At 34.2% G+C, this 27,472-nt stretch overlaps 1 protein-coding gene across 3 annotated transcripts in view; it reads left to right on the forward strand.

Annotated features, from left to right (window-relative positions):
• garz (Sec7 domain-containing protein garz) overlaps positions 1–25,579 on the forward strand; it is a 28,137-nt gene extending 2,558 nt beyond the window's left edge. Inside the window, exons 2-28 of one of the 3 annotated variants that reach the window (XM_085953409.1) lie at positions 621–739; positions 1,150–1,258; positions 2,787–2,999; positions 3,130–3,313; positions 3,876–4,439; positions 4,865–5,033; positions 8,849–9,496; positions 10,594–10,744; positions 10,853–11,034; positions 11,671–11,879; positions 11,966–12,128; positions 12,716–12,911; positions 13,207–13,352; positions 14,826–15,095; positions 15,299–15,426; positions 15,843–16,125; positions 16,433–16,571; positions 16,697–16,809; positions 17,403–17,631; positions 17,949–18,133; positions 19,644–19,746; positions 19,870–19,964; positions 20,564–20,737; positions 20,993–21,166; positions 22,161–22,263; positions 22,494–22,828; positions 23,392–25,579. In XM_085953409.1, coding sequence (XP_085809535.1) covers positions 621–739; positions 1,150–1,258; positions 2,787–2,999; positions 3,130–3,313; positions 3,876–4,439; positions 4,865–5,033; positions 8,849–9,496; positions 10,594–10,744; positions 10,853–11,034; positions 11,671–11,879; positions 11,966–12,128; positions 12,716–12,911; positions 13,207–13,352; positions 14,826–15,095; positions 15,299–15,426; positions 15,843–16,125; positions 16,433–16,571; positions 16,697–16,809; positions 17,403–17,631; positions 17,949–18,133; positions 19,644–19,746; positions 19,870–19,964; positions 20,564–20,737; positions 20,993–21,166; positions 22,161–22,263; positions 22,494–22,828; positions 23,392–24,219 — 6,212 coding nt within the window. In that variant the 3' untranslated portion in view covers positions 24,220–25,579. The remainder of the gene's footprint in view (positions 1–620; positions 740–1,149; positions 1,259–2,786; positions 3,000–3,129; positions 3,314–3,875; positions 4,440–4,864; positions 5,034–8,848; positions 9,497–10,593; positions 10,745–10,852; positions 11,035–11,670; positions 11,880–11,965; positions 12,129–12,715; positions 12,912–13,206; positions 13,353–14,825; positions 15,096–15,298; positions 15,427–15,842; positions 16,126–16,432; positions 16,572–16,696; positions 16,810–17,402; positions 17,632–17,948; positions 18,134–19,643; positions 19,747–19,869; positions 19,965–20,563; positions 20,738–20,992; positions 21,167–22,160; positions 22,264–22,493; positions 22,829–23,391) is intronic. The other 2 variants (XM_085953411.1, XM_085953410.1) reach the window with 2 other exon arrangements.
• Positions 25,580–27,472: the final 1,893 nt, after the last annotated feature.

Below are 27,472 nucleotides of genomic sequence, written 5' to 3' on the forward strand. Positions count from 1 at the left end.
GCCAAAACCTTCCAGAACAGAGATATATGTGATACCTCCACGTTTATACGTGAATGGAGGACCCCTTAAGGGTGAAGTACGAGCGAAGATATGGATGCCACATTCATGGTTCTTATAGTCTGCCAAGCCAAAGTCCTTCTGTCGCCGCTGTATGAATACGATAATTTGCATTAATTAACTATAAATGTTGTTTCTTTTGGGCTCAATTCTTTGAAATCCGCTGTAACTTTTAACTACCTGGCAAAAAGGTGACTTGGACGACCCTTAAGGTAAAACCCAGGCAAAGGCCAAGCATTATGCTGCGGGCAAGAATGATAGAGAGGGGTGGACGTTCAGGGGTAGATTGAAAGGGACAGCGATAAAGCCAAAAAAGGAGACCTGGCCGTGGCACAGATCGGATCGGGCTGTGCGGCCCCGACTCCCCTCCCTACCCGGACTTCCGGGGTGTCATATGTATGCCTGGCCGTCCACGATTGTAATATGTTTTGGTGACCAGATAGAGGTTCTCAATTGGCAGAATAATTTGCAATGTTCAGGCAACTGGATGACATTGCCTGCCGAAGCCAAAGGCCGGTGTGCAGGAGACTGGATATTGATGATGATTTATTTTCACCTTACAGATCCAATGCATGTGTCTGTACCGGCTACTGTTGAAAATATTGCTGATTCTGTCACACACGCTCGATTCGTTGGCAAAGATCACTCCTCAGATGGAGTCGTCCTCATGAAGATTCTTCAAGTAAGTTTATTATTATTCTAATTAGGTGTAAATCAATATAAATTGCTATACTCAACTCAATCGCTTTCTATAGTAGAATTAGTTTTCGATATTTCACTATTTTAAAAGTAATGAAACACGTTATACAAAATTCAGTCTTGACCATGACGTAATCTACCACTTTAAAATTTATCTACTCACTAGTTATATCCCACGACTTCGTCCGAGTGAAATAAAAATGGCAGATACACAAAATGACATGAAGAAATAGACTTATTTGATTAAAATTTTTTAATCAATTGGATAAACAACACAAAAAATGGACGCTTCAATTTTATTATGAGTAGTACGTGATTCCCAAAGAAATCACAGAACGTTCAATAATTTTGTTGAGCATTTATTTTGAGACATGAACCGTTTCTATCTTACAGGTTTTAAAAACTTTGGTCCTGAGTCCTGAGGGCGCCATGTTGACAGATGAAAGTGTTTGTGAGATCATGCTGAGCTGCTTCCGGATCTGCTTTGAAACTCGTCTTAATGGTCTGTAGTTGTTTATGCATTTAAGGGGTTACTACATTTTGTTGTTCAACTACTAAGATTAGGTTTTGATAAATAATTGATAGAGAGAACAGTTTTTATGTTTGTTTTATTGTATGCTCTTGTTCACTGTATTACATTTTGAGGATGTATAATATAGTAGATAATATTAATTTAGTTAACTATGTGAATTTAGTATTTAATAATTTCTGTCATATTAGGACAAACACAATGTGCGTGGAACGACTATTTAATTGAGAGGTTAATTTTGAACTGCTTGATTGTATGATTTGATATCGACTGATTAATATGTTGTTCGAGTGACGAGTACTTAATTATCATCTGTGCTCGTTAGTTATAATTTATATTGATAAATGTTACTATAAATCATACCATTTTTTTTTTCGACCATGTCCGATCCTAATTGGATCATATGGGCCTCCACAGGGTGGAGGTTTGTATTAACAGATTTTTTGTTTTTACGAGAAATGGATGTCAGCCACTTGCTAAACCTATTAGGGTCCGTACTCTGAATCATACACAAATTGAAAAACAATATGTGTACTTGCCAGACCCAGGATTCGAATCTGGGACCCACGACGCTTAAGCCGTGCAGCCATCGTGAGCCATGTATTTAAACGTCTATTTTTCTGTAATCCTCATTCTCCGTGCTCAACCAAAGATATCTAAAACACTCATATTATGTACATACTATATCCATAGAGATACCGTTTGATAAGGCCGAGATTAAACTTAGTGAATGCTGGAGATAGTATTGATGATATGTCAAAAAGAAACTGAGTTTAATTTCATTAATTTCTCATTGCATTCAACGAAAATCCAATCATTACTACCTTATATATTTGTCTTGTTTAATCTGTAACGCATGAGAGAAAACATTTGTAAATGTGTAGGAGAACGCGAGGCAGGTAGAAGATATATTAAAATATATAAGGTGACAGAAAACACACACGTAAACCTTGGCCAACTGTATTCGGATTGTGGCAATGAATTCCAAATTGCGATGCTAGTGCTAGTTCTTGATTATCTACTAATGCAATGCGGTAACCTATTCGTAATAAATGAAGATTTTCGATTGCATATTTCGCTGAAATTATTACTATTTATTTCAATATGCAACAATCATCATTATGCACAAATAGTTTACCATATTGCAATTCGAAGTATGAGCAATAACTAGCTCTACAATCGAAGTTTACAGTCATGTGTCACGGCCTTGATGTAAACGTAAATTCTAAATTCGAAAAATAAACTGACACGCAAATACAGGAATCACTTATTTTAATCAGGCCGTGAAAGAAAACAAATGATGGGTTGGTTTCATAATCCTTTTGACAAGATGCTTACAGTGCAGTGCTAGCATATTGAGTATAGAATGTATTAAATGACATTACAATTAATTTGTGATATTGACGAAAAGGTAAAAAAAAATCTTGACTGCCACCTTGTAATTTTTTATAGTAATATAATATTTGTCTGAAAATTTGAGTCATCAATGTTGTTGTTTCAGAACTATTAAGACGAAACGCAGAACAGTGCTTACGAGACATGATCCAATTAATTTTCATGCGGTTGCCACAGTTCATCGAGAGAAACGGATCTGTCGATATGGATTCCAGTACAGGGGCTCTTTTACTACGCAAAAAATCTGGCAGTTCACGAAGAGACATGGCCGGAAATAATTCTAATTCTATGAAAGATAGGACCTTGGGCAGATTGCACAGTAAGACAATTTTTTTAATATCAGTGTCTGCTGATTATTCTATGGTCATTATTTTGTACTAGGCTAAAGTTTGTTAATATAAGAATTCGTCTTGTTGTACATGATAAACCTTAAGTGAAAATGTTTTCAGATGATTCATCAAAGCTATCTGTCGGAGGGTTGAGTCCAATGTTAAAAGCATCCACCTCTGGTTCCCACTTGAGTACGACTCCCGTGGTAATTGGAGGTAACAGTAAAGTTCTCGACATGCAAGGAAGCATCTCTAGAACTCCAAATGCCGGAGCTGATCCTTTACCAAATGATGATGAATTAAGGTGATTGAGATTTTCATTAATACGGATATATAAAAAATAATTTTATAAAGATTGTTGGTTTTGAATTTTAATTAATGGGCTCTTATGCTACTTCATAGGAGTCGGTTTTAGCAACTAGCGGCTCGTATGGTATATCCAGCCTAAAGATGGGAAATCAGGGTTACTTAAACTCATAAAAAATGGTACAAAACTCTCAATAATTATAATTTAAATTCAATTGTTATCAAATACCCTCAATCGATGGCATTAATTGTTATTTTTGAATTCATAGAACTTAGTGACATTTGAAATGTATTTTTGTGAGATTATAATTTGCAAATGTAAACTAATCGAATGCCTCTATTTAATGAATGATAATATGTGATATGCAAATAATAGCTGTGTTTTATAATAATTGTGAGACAATGTGGTTAATGCCAAAGGTGAAATACCAATATAAGCGATGTCATATCAATTCATCTTTAGCCACATATAGATGTCAGATACCATTTATACGCTTTTCAGATATGACATAATATTTAATTTTTTTTATTTTAACAGATTTTAATTTTTTCATTTCTAGAACCGTTTCTGAAAATGAAAAAACTCCTGAGCAACGCAGACAAATTGTTTCCGAATCTGACATACAGATAACCTTAGAAAGCCCTTCTCCACAGAGTCATATCAGGAGTCCCCACAAAAAACATGGGCGACATTCATCGATGGATCTAGCTGCCAGTGACAATATTTACATCACTCAATTGGTCGAAAAATGTGTTAATTCTTCGGAAAGTAGTATCCCTTTAAATCTTGATTTATCCAAGGTAACACCAGAGTCTGAAGAATCTGGAATTATCCTGTGTCCTTCTGAAGAAGATCCCCTCATTGAACAGAAGCAACCGCATGACTTAGGCAAAAATGTAGAAATCGATCCTGATTCCACGCACAAGGAAGTTGAAAATTCAGAGCAGAATCCGGCAGAATGTATGTCTTCTGATACAAAGAATGTTTCACAGGAAGATGGGAATAATGTGGGTGAAGAAAATGGTGGTGAATATGTTAATCCACGTGGAGTACGATTTGTTACGCAAGATGAAGAAGTCAATCTGCAACCGTATGGACTTCGGTGTGTCCGGGAACTCTTTAGGTACCTATGTAACTTTTATAAAGATAAACATACCTACACAATATATTTCGTATTTATTACATTACATATAATTAAAACTATTTAAGTACGACAAAAAGTTACATTGATTATGTTTAACCTGTTGAGAAAGTTTTTTTTATACAATTACATACAAATAGATTCAGTACAAATTTATAAAACGGTTTTGTGTAGCTTTTTGTGCTCAAAAATAATAGTTTAAACTAAAAGATTATATACAATAGAATTTAATTAAAATAACTGATAATACTGACTATTTATATCGGCCAATGGGTAGCCATATAAAGCAAATTCTATCGGATAACAAATGTTATGTTGGTGTTATTGTCCGTCTTAAATATTAAATTCACCTCTACCAATATGTACTTTTTACGGTGGCAATGTATGAATATTGTAATTTTTTTCAGTTTCCTCATATCGCTGTGCAACCCAATAGGTAATGTAAATACTTCAACAATGGTTCACCTCGGCTTATGTCTGGTGGAAACCGCCTTGGAAGTCAGCGCTGATCATCTGGCCAAATATCCGTCTCTACTGCAATTAGTCAAAGATTCCCTTTGTAGAAATTTATTGAGCGTGAGTGTAACTCTCAAAATATTATTTGTTTGTAATGTTTTACTTATTGAAATTATTATCCTGATATATTTGAAATAACTAACCATCTTGAAACAATTGCATATTTATTATAAAAGGCGTTTATTTTAAAAAAACTGAAGATTTGGTGAACGACGTTTCTGTGTGTCAAGCTTAATTGGTTGGTTTGTTCATTCCATCGGTTTTTTTGTATTTCCAAATTAGAACAATATACCCATTTTTATTAGCTGACAGTCCCTTTTTTGCAATAAATGTAAATAAAATAAAAATAATATGAATACGTGTATTAAATAAGGCTCTAAGTACCAAAAAGTAGTATTGCCTGTAGTTACAAAATACCGAGTCATTGCAGTAAAATTTCATGAAGCAGACCTTTTGAAAAATGTAGTTTTACAGTGTAAAGCAATCACGGCAGCTTCTATAATTTTAGGTATTAAGGGGGGACATGCTCGTCGTAGGTCAAAATTGAGTTTTTATTGTATTTTCAAACCATGATTCTGGACACTCCTTAAACGTTGTAGATAATCTATTTAAATAATTTTGAAGCCTTATTATCCTTTATAGTTATTTTAAACATTTGATGACTGCATAAAGTATTTTTGTTACATAAAATACGAGGGTGGGTCAATAATTCCTTAGAAAAAAGCATTAAAACAGTTTTTATTTTTATATTTTTTTTTTATTTCTCAACATAATCTCCTTGGAGCTCAATACACTTGGTTAGACGTTTCTCAATTTTTTTTAAACCGTCAGAAAAATAAGTTTTCGGAAGGTCCTCAAAATAAGCATTTGTCCGATCGATGACTTCTTCATTTGAAAAAAAACGTTGTCCACTTAGCCATTTTTTTAAGTTTGGGAAAAGGAAAAAATCACTGGGGGCTAAATCTGGCGAATACGGTGGGTGGTCGACCAATTCGAACTTCAATTCTTCAATTTTAGCCATTGATCGTAAACATGTGTGAACACGGGCATTGTCCTGATGAAAGAGGATTTTTTTCCTGTTTAAATGAGGCCGTTTTTCTTCAATTTTGTTTTTTAGCTGGTCCAATAAAGATGCATAATAATCCCCTGTTATTGTTTTTCCTTTTTCCAAATAGTCAACGAAAATAATTCCACGCGCATCCCAAAATACAGTAGCCATAACCTTACCAGCTGATTTTACGGTTTTCGCCTTCTTTGGACATGGTTCGCCTTTCGCAATCCACTGCTTTGACTGTTCTTTCGTCTCGGGAGTATAGTGGTGTATCCATGTTTCATCTACAATCACAAAGCGACGAAAAAATTCATCCGGATTGCGTTGCATGAGCGACAACAGGGCTTTAGAGGCCACCACCCTATTGCGTTTATTGTCGACTGTGAGCAAACGCGGCACCCATCTTGCAGAAATTTTTTTCATGCCCAATTTGTCATGTAAAATAGAAATGACGCTACCTTTTGAGATCCCTGTAACCTCAATTATCTCACTCAACTTTAATCTTCGGTCAATTAACACCATATCGTGGATTTTATTGATCATTTCTGGTGTAGTCACCTCTACAGGACGTCCTGAGCGTGGTTCATCCTTTGTTGATGTACGACCACGTTTATATTCATTTAACCAGTTATAAATAGTTGCAAGTGAAGGAGCAGATATGCCGTGAACTAAATCCAACTCATTTTTTATTTCCTTTGCTGTTAACCCTTTTATATTAAAATGTTTAATAACAGCTCTAAACTCAATTTTCTCCATTTTTGTAAACAAGCAAATTTTTTTTTTAAATGTACGAAAATAAAAAACAACCCGACCAATCTGATTGAAACTTCGCAGCATACTGAATCGGTAGTGCCGCTGCATGAAAACAAACCGCTTACAGTACTAGTCGCGCCACCTGTCGGCTTTTCTAAGGACTTATTGACCCACCCTCGTAGTATTCTTTTAAACCTCTCGCTCTAATGTTTTAGAATATAGTCATATTTCGGTACATAACTGTGTAGTGGTGTTAAGATTTTTTACTTTTATTAATTTTTAAACGCTTTTATAAAACCATTAGTATAATTTATGACGAGATAATTTTTGTAAAATATTCACGATAAAAAATTATATTGATAATCTCTGTGATCCCAAATTTGACAAGAATTAGGCATTTTATTATTCAAAAAATCGGCAAGATTAACACATTTGAAGATAATTCTAAAGATACTTATTATAAGCTCGCCATTAAGAACTCGCAAGTGTCAACACACCATCGTCAGCTATTTTATATTGAATGCCGTTGACCACTGCCGTGCTACTTACACCATTATAAATAAAACACGCCAACAGACTTACAACGTCGACAGGTTTAATTAATTTGCTGTATTTTTTTGACTTACTTGAAGTACTTAGACTATAGTTGAAGTTTTTGGCGTTGGTATTTAGAACATTTTTCTATAAAAATGTCAGTTTTTATTATTTTGGTACTTAGCGCCTTAATTAATACACCTATTCATATGAACATTTATTTGTATCATTTTAAATAATTGGTTTCACGTGAGGTTTTTCAACATTTTTTTTGATAATAAATTATGATTTGGCATGGTTCAGAAGTTTAGATCCATGATTCCCAACCTTTTTTGAATGACGGAACCCTTGAGACATTTTGTAAAATCTCAGGGAACCCTTACATGGCTTACCCGATACATTATTAAGGTCCAGATAGGTTAACGATAACATTTACATATAAAACAGTGCAGTGGGAAAAAGGGTGGTGCAGTAGTAGTTGGCAACATTTATTAATGAAATCTGAATTTCTCGATTTCTCAATTTCTTGCTGCTATAAAAATTTCCTCCACAAGTAAAACTCCCGCTACTGCAATAATATTTATGACATCTAACTAAAATGCTACATTGTATACAAATAGGTCTATACAATGGTTTCAAGTTAATTTTTAATCGCAAACTTTTACGAATTCTCGCAGAGCCCTTGACAGTTCACGGAACCTCAGAGTTCTCCGTACCTGGTTGGGAATTACACATACAGTAGATGTTTGACTTTAGATGCCCGTAATTCACGTTTTTCCACTATTTGAGTGTAGTTTCTGCACTCCCGTTTTCTTTTAGTACATTAAATGTAATTTAAAACTCTAAAAATTATGAAAATTTTTAATACAATTAATTCTCGGTTTTTCATTTTTTTTCCCGTATTTGACATCTGAAATACAATTGAAATTTATTTTACCAGATTCAATTACGTATGCATATGTACATAAATGCACGGAAAATTGAAGATACAGATGCATAACCGCATTTATTTTTATCTACACAACTGCAGTATACAAGGCCAAGGCCATACAATGCTGTTGGCGGGCAATCTTTTACTTTTCTTATGTTAGCCAGCATGGGCACATAGTATTTTGGTCTTTATGCAGTTTGGCTCGAATATAACAGTGGCATTTTTCGTTCTTATTTACATACTTTTTTTGTTTTGTTTTTAAATTGTTCAAAAAAATTTAAACCTTCAAATTAATATATAATATTGAAAGTGTTTTATATAAACAAGCCAAACAACTTATGCACCAAACCAATTTGATTTATATTTACCTGCCACATATTTATGTTATTTTTGTCAGTTCCTTCAGAAACGTAAAATCGGGGTTTCGCTGTAATTCCATGTTTTTTTTTTAAAATAGATGCCTCATATAATATTGTCTCGTTTATTGTATCGTCACTACAGATAAATTTTTGTGATAATTATATTTTTTCTTTGTTCCATCATTTTTTTTTATATCTGAGATATTTTTAATAAACACTATTATTATTATTATATGTTCTGTTTTAGTTACTGAGCTCGGAACGGGTATCAATATTTGCTTTAGATCTTCAAGTGTCATTCCTCCTGTTTGAATCCCTCCGCACGCATCTTAAATTTCAAATGGAATCATTCTTCATCAAATTGGTTGAAATAATTATGTCAGATTGTGCAAAAAATTCATATGAATTAAAAGAGATCACCCATCTATCTCTGGAAAGCATTGGGCAACTGTGGCGGATACCTGGATTTTGTACAGAATTATATCTAAATTACGATTGTGATATCTACTGCTCTAACTTATTCGAAGACATAACAAAGCTCCTGTCCAAGACTATCGTCACAGCCGGAATATACAACTATCATACGCTAGCACTGGATGCTTTATTCACTATAATTGATTCTATTGAAGCAAACTGTCACCAGACCAAATCTAACGGGCTGAGAAGTTCCAATGGTTCAGATAAAACTGTTGATTCTCAACTCCAGCAAAATGACAGTTTCAATCCTGATAATAGAGGGGAAGTAGCGATAGATATGTTCGACAGTTCGGAGACAGGCGATGAGTCCGTTATCCATGATATTAGCCAGTACATAACTTGCAAAATGGGCAGACATCGGCCTACTCTAAATTTACCCACGCCAAATCAATTAGATGACGTTAAAAATAGGAAAAGGGTAAGGAATAATATACTTATTCAATCTTTTATATTAGCAATTTATAGTGATGTCGATTATCTCGAGAATATTGTTTAACATTTTCACGGTTATTTGAGCATTACTAGTGTATTCTTCATTCCACCACATTTAAGCGTGTTATATAGATCAATCTCAATAGATAATGTGGTAAAGTTCACTGTTAAGTTTAAGGTGCAATGCACATTGATATTCGAATCGACACCAACATAATCTCAACTCAGGATTACCAACAAAGTTGCATTCACTATAGAGTCAAACTGTCAAAAATTCATACCAAATAAATGTCATTGTACAAAAAATGTCATTAGATGATGAACGAATAATTCTGTATCGATACTTAATGAAATGAAAAAAAGGTGGAAATATTGGGGTCATCTGTCTATCATATGTTATTTCGCTCCTCGCCCATATTTTCACATGTAGAATAGTGAGTAGTAATTTGTTGTCAGTTTAATGGATTGATTAAAAACGGACAATCACAGTTGTGAATGCCAACAAAATCACATCGTCAAAGTCGACAAGTTGCAGCCGTGACGAGTTTGTATGTGTGACCCATCCATGAAAATGAACATTGCTCTATGAGATGTGTCTATAGAAACATGTTAGTGTTAGATTACATCGAACATTGCATCATGGCTCTTAGATTTTTTAGCAAAATTCAATGTCCGATCTGGCATCTTTGGTCTCAATGCACTTGACAATCATCCTTTCAACACTGTATAGTTAGTTTATCCTCTTGAAAAAGGCCTCTGCAATGAGCCTAAAACTTTGAGGAAAGAAGAACATTTAGTGATAGCCCAAAAACAAAATACATTATAATATATGATATTGATGAGAGGAGTTTTTATGTTTTCTGTTATACCAGTGACAGAGAAATAATAGGAATCAAAATTTCAATACAACCACCACATGAACAATTTGTCTCATTGTCAACAAAGTGTCTTGAATAAGCTTGAGTATTAAAATAAAATTATTTTATATCTCTTACGACAAAGTATGCAAATTTTTATTACTTACTCAAAATATTTCTATGGTTTTTTTCTATTCTATAGTCCAATTTATGTTCATATTTGTAGTGGATCGCTACAGGAACTGAATATTTCAATCAGAAACCGGAGAAAGGAATTGAGTTTCTTCAAGAACATGGAATATTAACTGTACCCCTTGATCCGTTAGAGATAGCACATTTCTTGAGAAACAATCCAGGACTAGATAAGAAAATGATTGGTAAGATTTTATCTTCTCTGTTGAGTATTTATTTATCTTGCAATCTTATGCAATTGCTTTTGCAATATATTTAACATTATGTTATAATGATTCATATTGACTTTAAAGGGGAATATATCTCGAAGAAGAAGAATGTCGAGTCGCGTATACTGGCGACTTACGCTGCGAGTTTTGACATGAACGGTCTGCGGGTGGATCAAGCGTTGAGACTTTACCTGGAGACGTTCCGATTGCCCGGTGAAGCGCCTCTCATCTTTCTAGTCATGGAGCACTTCTCAGAGCATTGGCATGTGAGTGGAATATTATATTATATCCTTACTATATTTAATTTTAAATTGTATTGACAAATCCAGTGTTGTAACTAGCTTTTCATGCCGCGCCAGGTTTATTTTTGGGCCCTATTGAATTTGATAAAATTGCTATTATTGTTCATGAATTATAATAATTAATGTCTTTAATGATATTACATTCAATTAAATTTATGGAAAGATTAGACAACCAATAGATTATCACATATTATTAATTATAGACTATTGCAATCGTAACAATACTCTTATTAGCCCTGCGTAATTACTGCACTCTTAAAGAAATCGCGTCTGCACACATTCAAGGTTAAGTGGTTTCACCATAATCTTAATTTGTTGAAGCTGCTCACACATGAAGTAGGTAGGGAAAATAGAAAGAGTGAAAATTTATGATAATATTGATATTCAGATATGATTCAAGTCACAGAGAGGCTGTACAATCTCAAAGTTACAGTTTTAATTTTTGTAAATTTATATATATATATAATATGTATAGAATCAATCTTAGGACCCTGTGTCCCAGGTTCTGTGCTTGTGCACCTTTTGTATCTACCTAATTACGGCACTGGCTAAATCATTTAAAGTCTCTAGTCATATAGATTAACCTTTTCCTTTTTGCAGGAATCCAATGGATCTCCGTTTGCTAACACGGATGCCGCGTTCCGTTTGGCGTATGCTATAATTATGTTGAATATGGACCAACACAATCACAATGCAAAAAAATTAAATGTCCCAATGAACGTAGATGATTTCGTCAAAAACTTGCGGGGGTGTAATGGCGCAAATGATTTTGATCAAAAGATGTTGGAAGCCGTATATCATTCTATCAAGTAAGGATAATGCAAAACTACTTCATTATCAAAATTTAAACAGTATGTGTATGAACAATTTTGCATTAAGTTTTATTTGATTTTAGGAATGAAGAAATCGTTATGCCGGCTGAACGCACCGGAGTCGTGAAAGAAAATTACCTATGGAAGGTTCTTCTCAGACGTGGAGCGACTAAGGAGGGTGTCTATTTACATGCACCGAGTGGGGCTTTTGATAAAGAACTCTTTATGCTGATGTGGGGGCCTACTGTTAGTATTTTACATTCCATCTTGTATTTATAATCATTGATATTTATTGAAAGTAACGCCCATGCATCTGTGATTCTGAATAAATTCAACCATGGGAAAAAGTAAAAATTATTCAAAAGGAAACATAATACAATGAATTTTACGTTTTTGAAGGGACTGACAAAAAAAATGTAAATAGATGGAAAATGTAAATTAATAATCTTTAAACATAAATTAAATTAAAATTATTAAAAATCATACAAATTAGTTTGGAGCATAATATGTCAACGTGTTCTTTCATTTTTTCGAGAATGAACTTTCTTGAATGATTCTTGAACTGACAATGTTTTTCTTTACTGAAACATTATTATTTACGGGTGTAAACAAAAAAAAACTTAAAAAAGAAATTGTACAATAGTCAGCAATAAGTGACCGTAAGATTCCAACTGAAATGAATTTTATTTCAACAAAATTTCAATAACCATAATCAGCACTGTTTGGAGCCGCGACAGACAGGAAAAGTGGCCAAAGTCATCGCCGACGTCTGATAATGGAAATGGTACAGAAAAAAGAAGTGAGGAGTGAATTAATTTAATAATTTGTTAAAGGTTGCAGCATTGTCATCTATATTCGAAAAGTCCCCCGAACCTGTCTTGTATTCGCGTGCATTGGAAGGATTCGACAAGTGCGCTTCTATTGTCGGACAATATTCACTTACGAATGAGTTGGACACGCTTGTTCTCAGTTTGTGCAAATTCACTGGACTGCTTAGCCTACCTGAACAAACTCAATACATTGCTATAGGTAAGTTAATCATAATATGATTAATTGAGGTAGTATTAATTTACTTGATAGAATTCCATTTTACTACAGTAAAACAGTTTGAATTTCACAAATTAAACATTTTTGATTTGTCAATATGAGCCATCGATTGTATAATTTCTCGGTCCTCTAAAAGAGCAGGTTAAACTGAGAAATTTTATTTATTTGATTACTTTTTTCAAAGATCATTAATTGTATGTCGTATCGTGAACATAAGTAAAGTTGTGCATGATATAATTAATGTGCAAGTTGGTAAATTTAATCCATTGATTTCCAGGAGTTTCTCTCGGGAATACAAAGACTCGCTCGGCTTTGAAGAAAGTCTTCAGCGTTTGCCAAAGACATGCCAATTCTCTACGGGAAGGGTGGAAACATATTCTCGATGTAGTGTTAGCCCTCTTCAAAGGTCGACTGCTGCCAATGGTTTGTGAATACATTTGCTTAAAGATAATGTGTAGTACATTATTGAATTAAAAACAATCCCTGACATCCTAAAAGTGATATCATTTTCACTCGTGTTCTTTAAATTTAATTTATTATTTGATTACGAATATACATAATATATGTATGTACGAGGGTGGGTCAATAATTCCTTAGAAAAAAGCATTAAAACAGTTTTTATTTTTGTATTTTTTTTTTATTTCTCAACATAATCTTCTTGGAGCTCAATACACTTGGTAAGACGTTTCTCAATTTTTTTAAACAGTCAGAAAAATAAGTTTTCGGAAGGTCCTCAAAATAAGCATTTGTCCGATCGATGACTTCTTCATTTGAAAAAAAACGTTGTCCACTTAGCCATTTTTTTAAGTTTGGAAAAAGTCACTGGGGGCTAAATCTGGCGAATACGGTGGGTGGTCGACCAATTCGAACTTCAATTCTTCAATTTTAGCCATTGATCGTAAACATGTGTGAACACGGGCATTGTCCTGATGAAAGAGGATTTTTTTCCTGTTTAAATGAGGCCGTTTTTCTTCAATTTTGTTTTTTAGCTGGTCCAATAAAGATGCATAATAATCCCCTGTTATTGTTTTTCCTTTTTCCAAATAGTCAACGAAAATAATTTCACGTGCATCCCAAAATACAGTAGCCATAACCTTACCAGCTGATTTTACGGTTTTCGCCTTCTTTGGACATGGTTTGCCTTCGCAATCCACTGCTTTGACTGTTCTTTCGTCTCGGGAGTATAGTGGTGTATCCATGTTTCATCTACAGTCACAAAGCGACGAAAAAATTTATCCGGATTGCGTTGCATGAGCGACAACAGGGCTTTAGAGGTCACCACCCTATTGCGTTTATTGTCGACTGTGAGCAAACGCGGCACCCATCTTGCAGAAATATTTTTCATGCCCAATTTGTCATGTAAAATAAAAATGACGCTACCTTTTGAGATCCCTGTAACCTCAATTATCTCACTCAACTTTAATCTTCGGTCACTTAACACCATATCGTGGATTTTATTGATCATTTCTGGTGTAGTCACCTCTACAGGACGTCCTGAGCGTGGTTCATCCTTTGTTGATGTACGACCACGTTTAAATTCATTTAACCAGTTATAAATAGTTGCAAGTGAAGGAGCAGATATGCCGTGAACTAAATCCAACTCATTTTTTATTTCCTTTGCTGTTAACCCTTTTATATTAAAATGTTTAATAACAGCTCTAAACTCAATTTTCTCCATTTTTGTAAACAAGCAAATTTTTTTTTTAAATGTACGAAAATAAAAAACAACCCGACCAATCTGATTGAAACTTCGCAGCATACTGAATCGGTAGTGCCGCTGCATGAAAACAAACCGCTTACAGTACTAGTCGCGCCACCTGTCGGCTTTTCTAAGGACTTATTGACCCACCCTCGTAGTATACATTCTAATATCCTGTGTATCGATTTTATTTGCAGTCACTCACGGAAGCTGATGACTTCTTTTCACCGACTGGTAAAGTTTCTCTGCTGTTTGAACCGTCACAACAACCTAAGACGCAGGAATCCGGACTTTTTTCCAGTCTTTATTCATATATTGCGTTGTCATCAGACAGTAATTCTGCTTTAAGACTTCCGACCCAGGAAGAATCGGAAGTAATCGATGTGGCGAGCGAATGTGTGATACAGTGCAATATTCCTGGGATGCTTCTGACCGATTCAAAGTTTCTTCAGTTGGATAGCTTGCAGGTGAGTTTCATTGACAGTGCGAAAATACATAAATTGACATTTAAAAGTAACAAACGTGTACCTACTGTTACCTATATAATGCATTGGTAAGACATATTATGAAATGACATATGTATCAAGATTAGTGACTTTTAAATAAAACTATTATACATTATTATATTACTATTATTATACTAAATGGATTGAATTTTTCCGCATTACAGGAGCTGGTTAAGTGCCTGATATCTGCAGGTAAAGCCCAAGAAAGCCAAAAACTTCTTGCACCTCCGACCCGCGAAGATCCCACAGTTTTCTTCTTAGAACTTCTGATAAAAGTTGTCATACAAAACAGGTATTTAATTTATATTCATGATTTGTTCTGTTATCTGTTGTGATATGCTCTGATTCTAAGGCAGACATTATATATTCAATCAGGCTCGCCGATCGTTGATGTGAAAAATCAAAGTGTTTCTTTTCACCAATGTGCTAGTAATCACTGGATCGTGATTATGAATTAACCTGACTCAATTGCGACTCAGTTTGAACATCGAGTACCTGCCTACGGAACACTTAATTCACGTGGCATTGAGGCCATTGAGTCAATAGTTCGAAAGCTTGTCAATTATCATGGTGCTTTAAATCTTAAAGTGTATTAGTACATATTGTTATTCATTTCTTTGGCAATTATTTTTCATTACATTCGTGAGTTTTGATTTATGTCTTTTTGAAATGGCACACTAATTAATTTCCCAAAATGTATTTTCTCAGAGATCGCGTTTCGCATGTTTGGCAAATGACAGAATCTCATGTGGTGAGTCTTATGCATGCTGCCGCCGCCTCATACAACCCGGTAACGGCGGAAAGAGTCGGAACTCTCGACAGGCATCCTCTCTCCCTATCCACCTCCGTCCCCCTGGAGAGAGCCACGACAGGACTGCTGCGCCTCGCCATCTGCCTCATGCGGAGCGAAGAGTGTGCCAGTGACGTGTTGCACTCACTCAAAGCACTTTTGGATCTCAGCTATCTGGTTTATCACTCCATCGCCAGTCGGGTACGTTACCGGATAATGTCACTATGTTTCATAAATCTAATATGTATATAAGGCATCAATGTATTTGGAAATGCTAATATGTCCAGAATTCAATATTTTTAGTAAACAATGTTACTATATTTCATGCTTATTATTTAAGGAGAATAAAATTGGGCATATCGGCATTTGTTTGTATTTTAAAATTTATCGGTTTGAATTTCACATATTTTTTTTTATAGATTTTGACCATTTGTGAACTTATTTATTTTTCAAAATATAATACTGATAGTTGTACCAATTGCTAAAAAAATCCTTCTTACACTTGTAGATAGCTGTCGGCCTATTTGAGTTGGTGAAAACTTCGGCTCAAAACATTCACAGCGCCGACGATTGGGCGATAGTGTTTACATTACTCGAGACCACAGGCGCTGGTGCGATGCATTTAAAACAAGATGAGAACTCGTTGGGTGCGTATATTGCATTTAAATTTTATTTGTAATAGTTTTTCGTTTATGTATATTGTATTTTTAATTTTTCAGTAATCTTGATTGTCTATTGTCGTGACTGAATTGTGAATTCCTCTGCTTTACAGGTAGTAAATCGGATGGGGCCGTCAGTTCGGAAGACGATTCTGTAAGTACAGACCGTGGTTATACCTCTGACAGTGAATTATCTCAATCACCCCAGACTCAGGGATGGATACTTGTATGTATACTACCTATGTACAACATTTCATTAAATTCTGAACACATTATCAATATCCATTTTAGGCGTTGTGAATTTGATGTAGAATTTTGCAAATTACAAGTAATTTTGCAAGTATTGAATATATATTCTACTTTTGATTATGGATAACTCACAAGTTGTCTCTTATCGAAATGTGCTAATTATTTATTGGTTACATAATATGTGGCATTGAAGATTTTGTAGCGATTATCAATTTGTAATAGTGATTTATACAAAATCAAAAATAGATGTTTACAATACTTACAATTTCAAAACATCTCATTTTAACTATATGCATATTCATGTCATGTATATTTCATAATTATTTTCTCAAGCCTTGCATGATTCAACAATAATAATATGTCATAGACATTAAATAAGAACACAGCATGAAGAGAAAATAACACTTTCAGATTTCATTTGCATCTATTCTTATAATAATACGAATTCTAATGATAACATTTTTGATCATCTTATTCCAATATTGTGTTCGTTTTGATATAATTAGTCAAGAAAACAAATAGTTTATGATATTTCAGATATTTTAGAACCATAGTGTTCTTTTTCCTTAGGTGGGCAAAAATGCAGAAACAGGCAATGTGATGGCGGGTACACCCACCGGCACAATGGAGAATCCGCTGGTGCATCCGTGTGCCTTGCGTCCACACGATCCTTATGCCCTCCTCAAGTGCTGGGAGTGTTTGGCCTTTATTGTGAGAGATGTGGCTCATATCACGCCTTATAATTTTGAATCATGCGTCAACTGCATCAGAACATTTGTCGAGGCCAGTCTTCATGGCAGTGAGTATTTTAATTGTAATTACTACTGGTAAAATAAAGTTTTCAGCTGTGTTCAAAATTTAACACTGATTTTAGATTTGGACAAAGGTTTAGCTTCACAAATAAATTTGTCAATAGAATCGCCGTTTTGGACCGTGGGAAAATGCTTAATAGAACATCTTTCTGATCATTTATTTACGTATATACATATTAACTTTCTATAATGTTATGGTCAGTATATAAATAACTTTTGTTGTAAAATAAATAAGGAAACTTTATAATTTTCATGTTTAAATCGAAACTAGCAGTTGCTAATATAATTGTTGGTTTTTTTCTAGCAAATGAAGATAAAGTGACAAGTTCTGTTCATCCATATGCAGGCAAAGATGGGAAACGTAAAAAACAAGCCGGCCATACACGGCGAGCACAAAAACAACTGACCGCTTATGATCGATCCACAGATGGCATTCACGACAATGAAAGGGATGATGTTCCGGATGGATATCAATTGATTAGTATACAGGTGAGTTAATAAAATATTACTTTCAATGATATTCAGTACCAATCAGTGGCGCACCCAGGGGGGGGGGCAAGGGGCCCTGGCACCCCCCAAACATGAAAATTATCAGAATGATTTTAAACATTGAAATTGAAAGCCAATAAACTATACCTTGGGCTTAGACAAATAAAAACACGGCAAAAAAATGATTTGTAATTATTCTCCAGCACCCTTTTTAGAAAAATTTCTTAGATTTTAATTTCTAACACAAAAATTTTGAAACACTAATGTCGGGTTTTTTTAGAAAGCCAATCCCTAATGGAACTGTCAAAAAATTCTCGGTGTCCACCCGAAGTCCGGAGTGGTGTAGGTCATGGCTGGGGAGGGCTGACAAAGCTCTAGCTTGGGGGCTCAGGTTGTGGGGGGCCCGGCGTGTCGGGTTGACCAGATAAGTGAGATAAACCCATCATAAATTAGCTTTCATAGCAAAAAAAATCACCTGCGGCACTATTATACTTCATGGCCATAACATTTTCAATTATATAATTGTGCAATATATTTTCTGATTACTATGTGTCGATACTCGACAGCTCCATTATTAAAGTAGATGTATTAAAAATCGCCAATAATTCACTGTATAAGTACCCTTTTGAACTAAAACACAATTTGAAATACGTTAATGTAGTGTTTCACATTGCCTTTAATCTTAGCGGTAGGTAGGGGGGCCGCCAAATATCCTAGCCTGAGGGGCCGTTTCGTGTGGGGGCCATGGTGTAGGTACACCGAGTGCAATAGACAAAAAACCGATAAACGAGAAATTAGGCTGTGTTGTGTTGAGTAGGTTTGTGTATAAGTTAAATGCAATAATACTTTTTTTTGTCCATTTTCGATCAATATTTTGAAACCTCAATATTAAAAAACCAAAAATCGACGATAAACATTCGACGAAAAGAACGACTAAACCGACTACAACAGTCGGTGGTGGTGTAAATCAAAAGAACATTTTTTTCAGTGGAATTTGGCATAAATATTGCAGCTCTCTAGACCAAGCGGGTAGCATAGCCAATATTATTTGAGTAATGTTTTAGCATACTAGGTGCACATGTCCAGCATGATCGCTGTTAGTCACTTCCAATCCGCCAGTCGCTGATGACACGCTCAACGGTTACCGCCACTATGCCTCCAATTTAATAAAAACTAGGAGAAACTGTACAAATATACCGCTGTGTATTGTGAAACTATGTAAAAATCATATATGAAGAAGAAAAAGAGCCTATGGGACTAATTTACATTCTCCTCCTTGGGCTCCCCCCAATATTAAATCCTGAGTGTGCCACTGGTACCATCAGTCCAAAGATATATGTAATTGAGCAAAAAAGTTGTATCATCTTTATCTCATTGTTTAATGTATGCATGTTTATGTTATTTGGGTTGGTAATATGTAGTGAGACATTGGTTTCTAAATTTTTATTTACATATATAAAATTAATATGTACATCTTTGATAATATTTTTTTTGTTTTAATTATTTTTAGCTACTAGATTTGATGCATACATTGCATAGTAGAACAGCTCAAATATTTAAGTGGTGGAGAGAAGAATCAAACTTGACCAATTTAAGTCAATCGGATAACAGCGGTAAGCAGCCAACTATATGGGATTTTTTTTTATCAAAAACAATATTTTAATGAAGTTTAATTTGGTTTATTGTACAGTTCGATCAATTTTTATGTCTATATTTTTGCTGTTTATTCTTTTAAGGTTCTATGGCAGTTGAATGGTGTAATCTGTGGCACTTGGCTTGGAAGCCTTTACTTCAAGGCATTGCCAGGCTGTGCACTGATAATAGAAAACAAGTAAGTATCTCATAAAATAATGAAGACATACAAAGTTATTTATTTGCAGGGACAATATGCCTTGATGTGATGTATGCACAGCTTTGACTTAATATGATTCTGACATTCAAAGTAACAGCTTGGCAAGCGGGTCCTTGTGTCAGCCTATTTGCTCAATTTGGAATATTGTTCATTGATAAAATTTATTAGTAAGGAAGGAAAAAAGCCGAGGGAGGTTCATGAACGCATGGTACAGTTTGGAGAATAATTTGTAGAAATTGGAAATTTACGAGATTAGTGGAGATGTGTAATGTGTATGTTGAAACCATTTCAGAAGGAAGGCACAAATGCTTCCAGGATAACTTAAAGATGCTGGGTTGATCCCAGTATTTTTTTAATCGATCAGTGACTGGAAATGAGACGTTGATGTATTATATACATCATGAGTCAAAAATAATGTATATGCAGTTTAAGCCCAAGACAACAAAAGAACTTAACTTAACAAGACAACCATAACAGGAGAGAGAGTTACACTAATAGGATGACCGCCTTGCGTGAGATTTATCAAGAAGAAAAATGTATGAATGAAACAATTATTAATACACTGTCTTCAATTACAGGTTTCTAACAGTGCCGTGACATATCTGCAACGCGCTCTTCTGGTACACGATTTACAGACATTGTCGGGAGAAGAATGGGAGGCATGTTTCCATGAAGTACTTTTTCCACTGCTCGGGAGGCTTACCAAACACCATGATGAAATACGACTCAGAGCTAATACCATCATGTGCAAGGTGAATAAAATTGTGACAATTATTTTTAATTCATATACCAGGTGCTGCATAATGTGAAAGTATCGAAATAGTGTTTTTATAAGAGTTTATGTTGTCAGCCATTTGCTCAACTGTCATAGACTGTTCTCTCTGCATGAAAGAGTCAGACAGACCCACGCACAATGTTTATAAAAAAGCTTTAAGGAAGTTCATGCCCAGTTTTCTCTTTTGTTATATTAAACTACCCTGTGGTTATAATATGTCCAATGACTTCAGGTTTTCCTTCATCATCTGACTCCGCTCCTTTCGAAATCGTCGTTTCCCAACTTGTGGCTTGGGCTACTCGACTTGATGAAGTCAACTATGACGGGTCCTCAGACAACTGACCTGCTATACGAAGCCACTCTCGAGTCACTCAAGAATATGTTGCTCGTTATGGACTCTGTTAAGGTGACTATACTGAAAACATTTTGAAAGCGTGTCCACATGAAAAGCTTGTCAGGTTTAAGGCATTTAACATATCACGAGTGTGTGGAGTGAACACACTCAACAGAAGTGAGAGTTTTTGTTTTGGTCTCCATTTTCGGAGATACATAGTAGGTTATTAGTACCAGCCATAATAAATTGTATATATCACACCGTGAGTGTAAAACTGTAGTAAGTGTAATTGACATAGGTTATGACAACCGTCACATCTCTGAGGGTTGAAAGTTTTCATTGTGTCAGGATTTCTTGTATTGTAAAACCAAATTATGTATTTTTAATGAAAATTATTAAGTTTGCAATTCCTTCATTTTTACATTGACTTTTGCAGCTGTTTCTCATTTAAATCTCAATATGGAAAATTTTTCACTTGCTATAGTTTTACACTCACGGTGCGACATGTTTATGATTTTTTTTTCTGCAATCAGTAGGTTTATTGGAAATATAATTAAATAATATTGTAATATATACTCTCATTTATTAAATTTTCAAACAATTATAGTAACAATTTTATATTGTGCCTTTTGTTATTGTGCTTGCTAATTGAAAGGTCTGTGGATTGATCCCACCCGCTTCTGCTGTTTTTTTATTTTATATGTTGAGTAAATCGTGACAGTATTGCATCACAGATCATTGGGAATTACTCTCCCGAGAATTGTCATGTACAGCATATTATAAAACAGTTTCATTTAAAAAAAACAATTAGTTAAGATATATGTACCAGAATTAATTTATTCAGTATTTCATACATAATTTTGTTGTATCTACCAAAGATGTTGAAGAAAATTCTTTTCTAAGTAGTTTCTCTATCAGTACCGTTTATCTGAGACCTCCCCATAGTATGCATTATATATATGTAAACGGTTTACCTTTGTTGCGGAAATGGGTTGATATTGCTTCGATTGATAACTTGAAATACATTTTTCTTCATCTTTATTATTATGTGTCACTTTTTTTGTAGGTTTTCCATGACGGTGATAATTATTCAAATCTCTGGAACCTCACGTGGGACAGAGTGAATAGTTTTATACCAAATCTAAAAGATGACCTATTTAAACCAATAGGTAAGCCTACTAATATTATTTCTAACAATAATTTTGTAACTTTGGCATTGCAGTAATTCATAAGAACAAAGGTACCCACACCATTTTATGTATTTGTAACGTGGTTTTTAGACGATCCTATTTATTATAGATGAATTGTTGTCGATTCAATTTAAATTACAGCATGCCAAAGTTTATGAAGATATCTATGTATGTACATATTGGGTATTTCTTTTATTTTTTTCTTTTAGAAAATCCAAAATTACTTCCGAGTGTAGAAGATAAAAGAGAGCAATCGTCTGTTACAGAAACGACTGCCGGAGACATTTTACCTTCCATAGCACCGCCAAGCTATCGAATAACCAGTCCTCTACCGACAGTTACTAATCCTATGGAATCTCAAACTGCCGTGAACCAGATTTATAAACCTGTTGCTATCACTGCTGGGAATTCTGTGACCGCCCCTGTACAGAATCAAACATTTCCGCAGTCTCACAATGTTGGCAATATTGGAAATAAAGGATCTTCGATAATTTTACAGCCACCCTCGCAATTACATACACCGCTATTTTCTCATTTAGGACAGGTAATTTATTCTTCTATTCTTAACCAACTTTGTGCCGTATAGATTTTTTTATTAATATCTCGAAGAATTAATATGTTTTTATTATCTAGTAAAATAATTGTTTCGATAATTATGCAAAGTTTACATACAGTGAGTTTTCGACTTATGACACATATGACGAACAAAAAAAAGTTAAAAACTCGGTTTTTTTAATTTTTGTCATTCTGCATGGGCGTAAATAAGGTGTTGCAATCGATTGCCTCATCTATAATTTTTTAAACAATGTGCAGTTAAGTCACCCTTTGTGTGTGCTTGTGGACAGTGGTTTACTAATGGCTTAAATTTGGGAGTTCTACTTTATTTTTACATAATTTATTTGTGATTTTTTTACCTCCAAAATGGCTAGTAAGAGTGATAGAAGTAAGAGAAAGACAGTAGACTTGAATAGAGATGAAAATAAAAATAATAAAACACCATGATTGTGGGGAAACAGTATCAGACTTGTCACAGGATGTCACTTATTCCACTTTAATAACTTTAACTTTTAACGAAATATAATGTATGATAAATGACATTGGTTTTAGATGGTTTCAACTCCAATTGGCGTGGCTGTTCCGACGCAGAGTGGCGCATCCCCTTACCCCATTCTCTGCCCCAGCGCCTTACCTCAGAAATATTACAATCCTCAGTTGCAAAATGTAGGAATACCTCCGCAGTTGCCCCAGCAAAATATCCAAATGTTTAATCCTGCCCTGCAGCAGAATGCAAATATAGGACTGCCGCCGTCTCAGTTCACCCTAATCAGCCCCCGGCGCACGCCCGCTTCTGACACCCATCAAAGTGATATCATTAAAAAGAGTGACCGTGCCGAAACTCAAATCGTATTTAACGAATCGCCGAGGTATGAATTGCCGCTCAGGGTTTCGCAAGATTACCCTCAACAGTCACCGGAGATCATAGCAAATGTTGATGCACAACAGCCTGGATCGTTGTACAGAGAATACTTAACAAATCCTTACAACCCGTTGCTTGAAATTTCTCAGACGAAAGCGGTCGACGCGCCCATTGAAGAAAACATTTCAAACTCCTCCGAGGCACCGAACCGAACCACTGAAATCGACGGAAACACATTGGATATTGATAGAAATTTTAATGTCGCTCAGCACAAGTCGATTTCAAACGTAACCGTGCAAAAAAGTCACAGCGTCAACTCTAGCCCACTGAGAAACATTAGCCAGACGAATGTGACGTTCGGTTCGAGCGATAACATCAAAAACATCGGAAAGTCTGAGAACACGGACAACTCGGGCATGTTCAGTTTTTCAAAATATTTTTTCACAGACTCAACTAATATACCGCCCGGCTCTGAAATTTTATACGGAGATAATTTTGTGTCTATGAATGAAGGTTAGATAAAATGTTTTACTGTAGTTATTGTAATATTTAGAATTGTTTAGTCAAAAGTAGACATTTTTCAATGTGATAATATTATTCCAAGAAATATTTTTATGCCTTGTTGGCATCTTTCTTCGGGACTCAGTTTCGCAGTCATAGCAGACAAAATATAAATATACTGCTTTGTAGATAATATTTTTGTATAAAAGTAACATTTGAAATAATTAATTTACCTACAAACATTTTGTTTTGCAAATTTGAATATATAATCATTGTTTAAACCTATAATATTGTGACAAAATATAAATTTTAGAGTAGACAAAAAACTGTTCTATAAGCAGAAACATGAATGTAGACTTTCAATTTTTTATTGTAAGTCTGAATATCTCCAATAGGATTACTATGTAAATTGGTTACTGGTGGTGTAAGAGTTTTCCCGAACTATGCAGTGTCAGTGTAACAACAAAAACCATTTTGAAAAAATTGTCACATCGGAAGTTTCAACAGCTCGAGGTCAATACGTAATTAATTCTTCAAAAGTAAATATATCTCAGATATATTTGTGTCTTTTTCTGTTATTATTTCATATTTTTAATTTTTGTTGGATGAAAATGACATTTGGTGGAAGTTGTAATCAAAAAATCAAGAGTTTCTTGTGAAATTTCAAGATCTGTATGAAATTTAGTATGGATCTATTGATAAATTTGTTTTATTGCAAAATCAGTGAAAACACTGCAGTCAATTGTAAATTGTTGTTAATTTAATGATTGTTTTAATTTAAAGTAAATAGCATGTTACAATACAATATGTATGAATTAGTATTTTTGTTATCTTTTTTGTAAGTGATTTTTATGATTATGAAATTTTTAATTTATAAATGGAGACAAGCAGTAGTATTATAAACATAAAAAAATTGATGGTTTTGTAGTAATGGAACATATTAATTATGGTAACTCTGTAATGTTGATAATCCTGTATAACCAAACATAATAAAATGATATCGATTATATTTAGCACATCTGTAATGACCATAATAATTACTGAATTGCTGACGTTGAGTTGGATTGTTATGAATGACATGAGATCGCACAGCTTCACGGTATCTTACAGATACAGTAATGAAATATCATGCTAAAAATGTCTTTAAAAACTTTTTATTTTACATTCCAAATAATATTACGTATGTATATTAAAATTCCTGTACAACTGGCATAATGTAAATCATTTCTTTTCTGATAATTATGTAATAACGCTTGAACTAGACCGTTCTAACATCTTGCAAGAAACTGTTTTGATAAGGTATTAAAATAGGATTTAAAATACCTATCGAAAAATTATCTAGAAAGTATAATAAAATATAGTTATCGAAAACTTGTCAAAATTGAGTTTTATTAATATGATTTTATAAAAATTTTCTATTTACACCGGTCACAATTTCTTCTTTTACGATATCGAATAATTTAATGATAGAAGTATGAGATAATTTTTTATTACAGTATATTATGTAATATTATTCTAAAGTCCCCCTTCACATTGGGCCAAGCATTGCGAATGTTTGCGACCTTTGATGCCTCTAGAAAGACTGAAACTGTGTTAAAGTACGGCAAACATTTTCCAGCCACAGGCCACAATGCATATGTCGCTCTCTACAATAGTGACCACGTACATTCGCTTCGCTCGGGCCAATATGAAACGAAGCATATGGTTTTTTTCTTGTTTTGTGTTGCAGCGGTCTAATCCAGGAGTGACTATGAGAAATATTTTTTTTTAATTACCTACATGTATAATAAAGATAAATTAAAAATATATGTATAAATAAACTTAATAATCTATAAATAAAAGTGTTACATATTTATGAAATAATGATTTGTTACTTTTATCATCATGATCTTTTTTCAGTTTTATCATCTGTGATTTGAGGTTGAACAAATGTGAATGGCTAAATATTGCAGAAATTTGCTTAACCTATTCATGTTGATGCTGAGAGGAGTTGGATCAGAATTCATCCTCCCGCATCAAAAACATGTATTTTCCACGCACTGTTAAAAGTAGCTGATAGGTAATAAAAACCTAATTTTTTTAAAACCTTATACTCTTTTGCACTTATTTTTAGATTTTTTTTTTAAATTTACGTAACTTTTAAAAATAAATGACAAACATGTTTTCAAATTTGGCCAAAACATCTCTCGCACCACAATCAGTGTAATGTTTAATATTCATTTTAGAGATATAAATTGTGGAGAATAATAATATGTCCTATTGATTCATCCACGTAGTTTTATGATATTTGGAAGATTTTTTAGTTATTTTAATTTCATTGAGATTGGCCGATTTTTATTGTAATTTAACATCTTTTTATTACAATAATTTTTAATAAGTCACGGTACTTTTAAGTACCGTCAGGTATTTGCGACCATTATTTTTTTTCAAATCTAATTTTACAAATTCTATTTATTCGATGTTATTTGGATAAATTTAATGTGACATTATTTTGGTGTACAACTCTACAAAATCATAGTATCCTCTCCAATTATTCAAAAATTCTTATATAAAAGACATAAATCTGAACAATACCGATCTACGGCGCAGAGTTTTGAAGGGTACCGAGCCCGATGAGCGTGCACTCAATGTACTCGAGGCATACATCATACGATATGAATCATACTACATACATACATGATGCCATGTATGTATGGGTTCATACTAGGTTCCCTAGTTCTTTGCTACCACGTCTATCACATGTATGTACCAAGAACTAGACACCGAGAAGAGTAGAGGGAGCTAGGGGAGGCCTTTATCCAGTAGTTTTTCGGCGTGGTTATGAATAAACTTAAATGTTGTATCATTTTTACCCATTTATGACTCACATTTGCCGTCAACTTATATCTAAAAATATATTGCTTACAGAAAAAGAGTGGTCCAAATTGCCTGTCGGTACTTACAAGTACCACCCATTTTTTTCATCAAGGGTTGTAAAAAAAAAATTTTTTTGGAGCTCTAGTTTTAGCCATACTGACACAAAACAGTCGAAAGATATATAAATTTTTCATTATATCTTATGTCGGGCAACAAAAGCATCAAAAGGCAGCAAAAAACAAAGGCATAATAAATATATTATTTTAAATCCGGGAATAAGTTGATAAGTTGACATTGTATTACCAAAATATGTGTTACGTTACCTGCAGTCATCCTCTTATCAAATGGTTCCTGATTCAATTTAATTTGTAAAAGTATATGAAGAGGAGGAATGATATCTGATTGATTGATCTG

This window comes from Rhyacophila brunnea, unplaced genomic scaffold, assembly GCF_057557595.1.
Source record: "Rhyacophila brunnea isolate RB1 unplaced genomic scaffold, BYU_Rbru_1.0 scaffold_3, whole genome shotgun sequence".
Classification (NCBI taxonomy): Eukaryota; Metazoa; Arthropoda; class Insecta; order Trichoptera; family Rhyacophilidae; genus Rhyacophila; species Rhyacophila brunnea.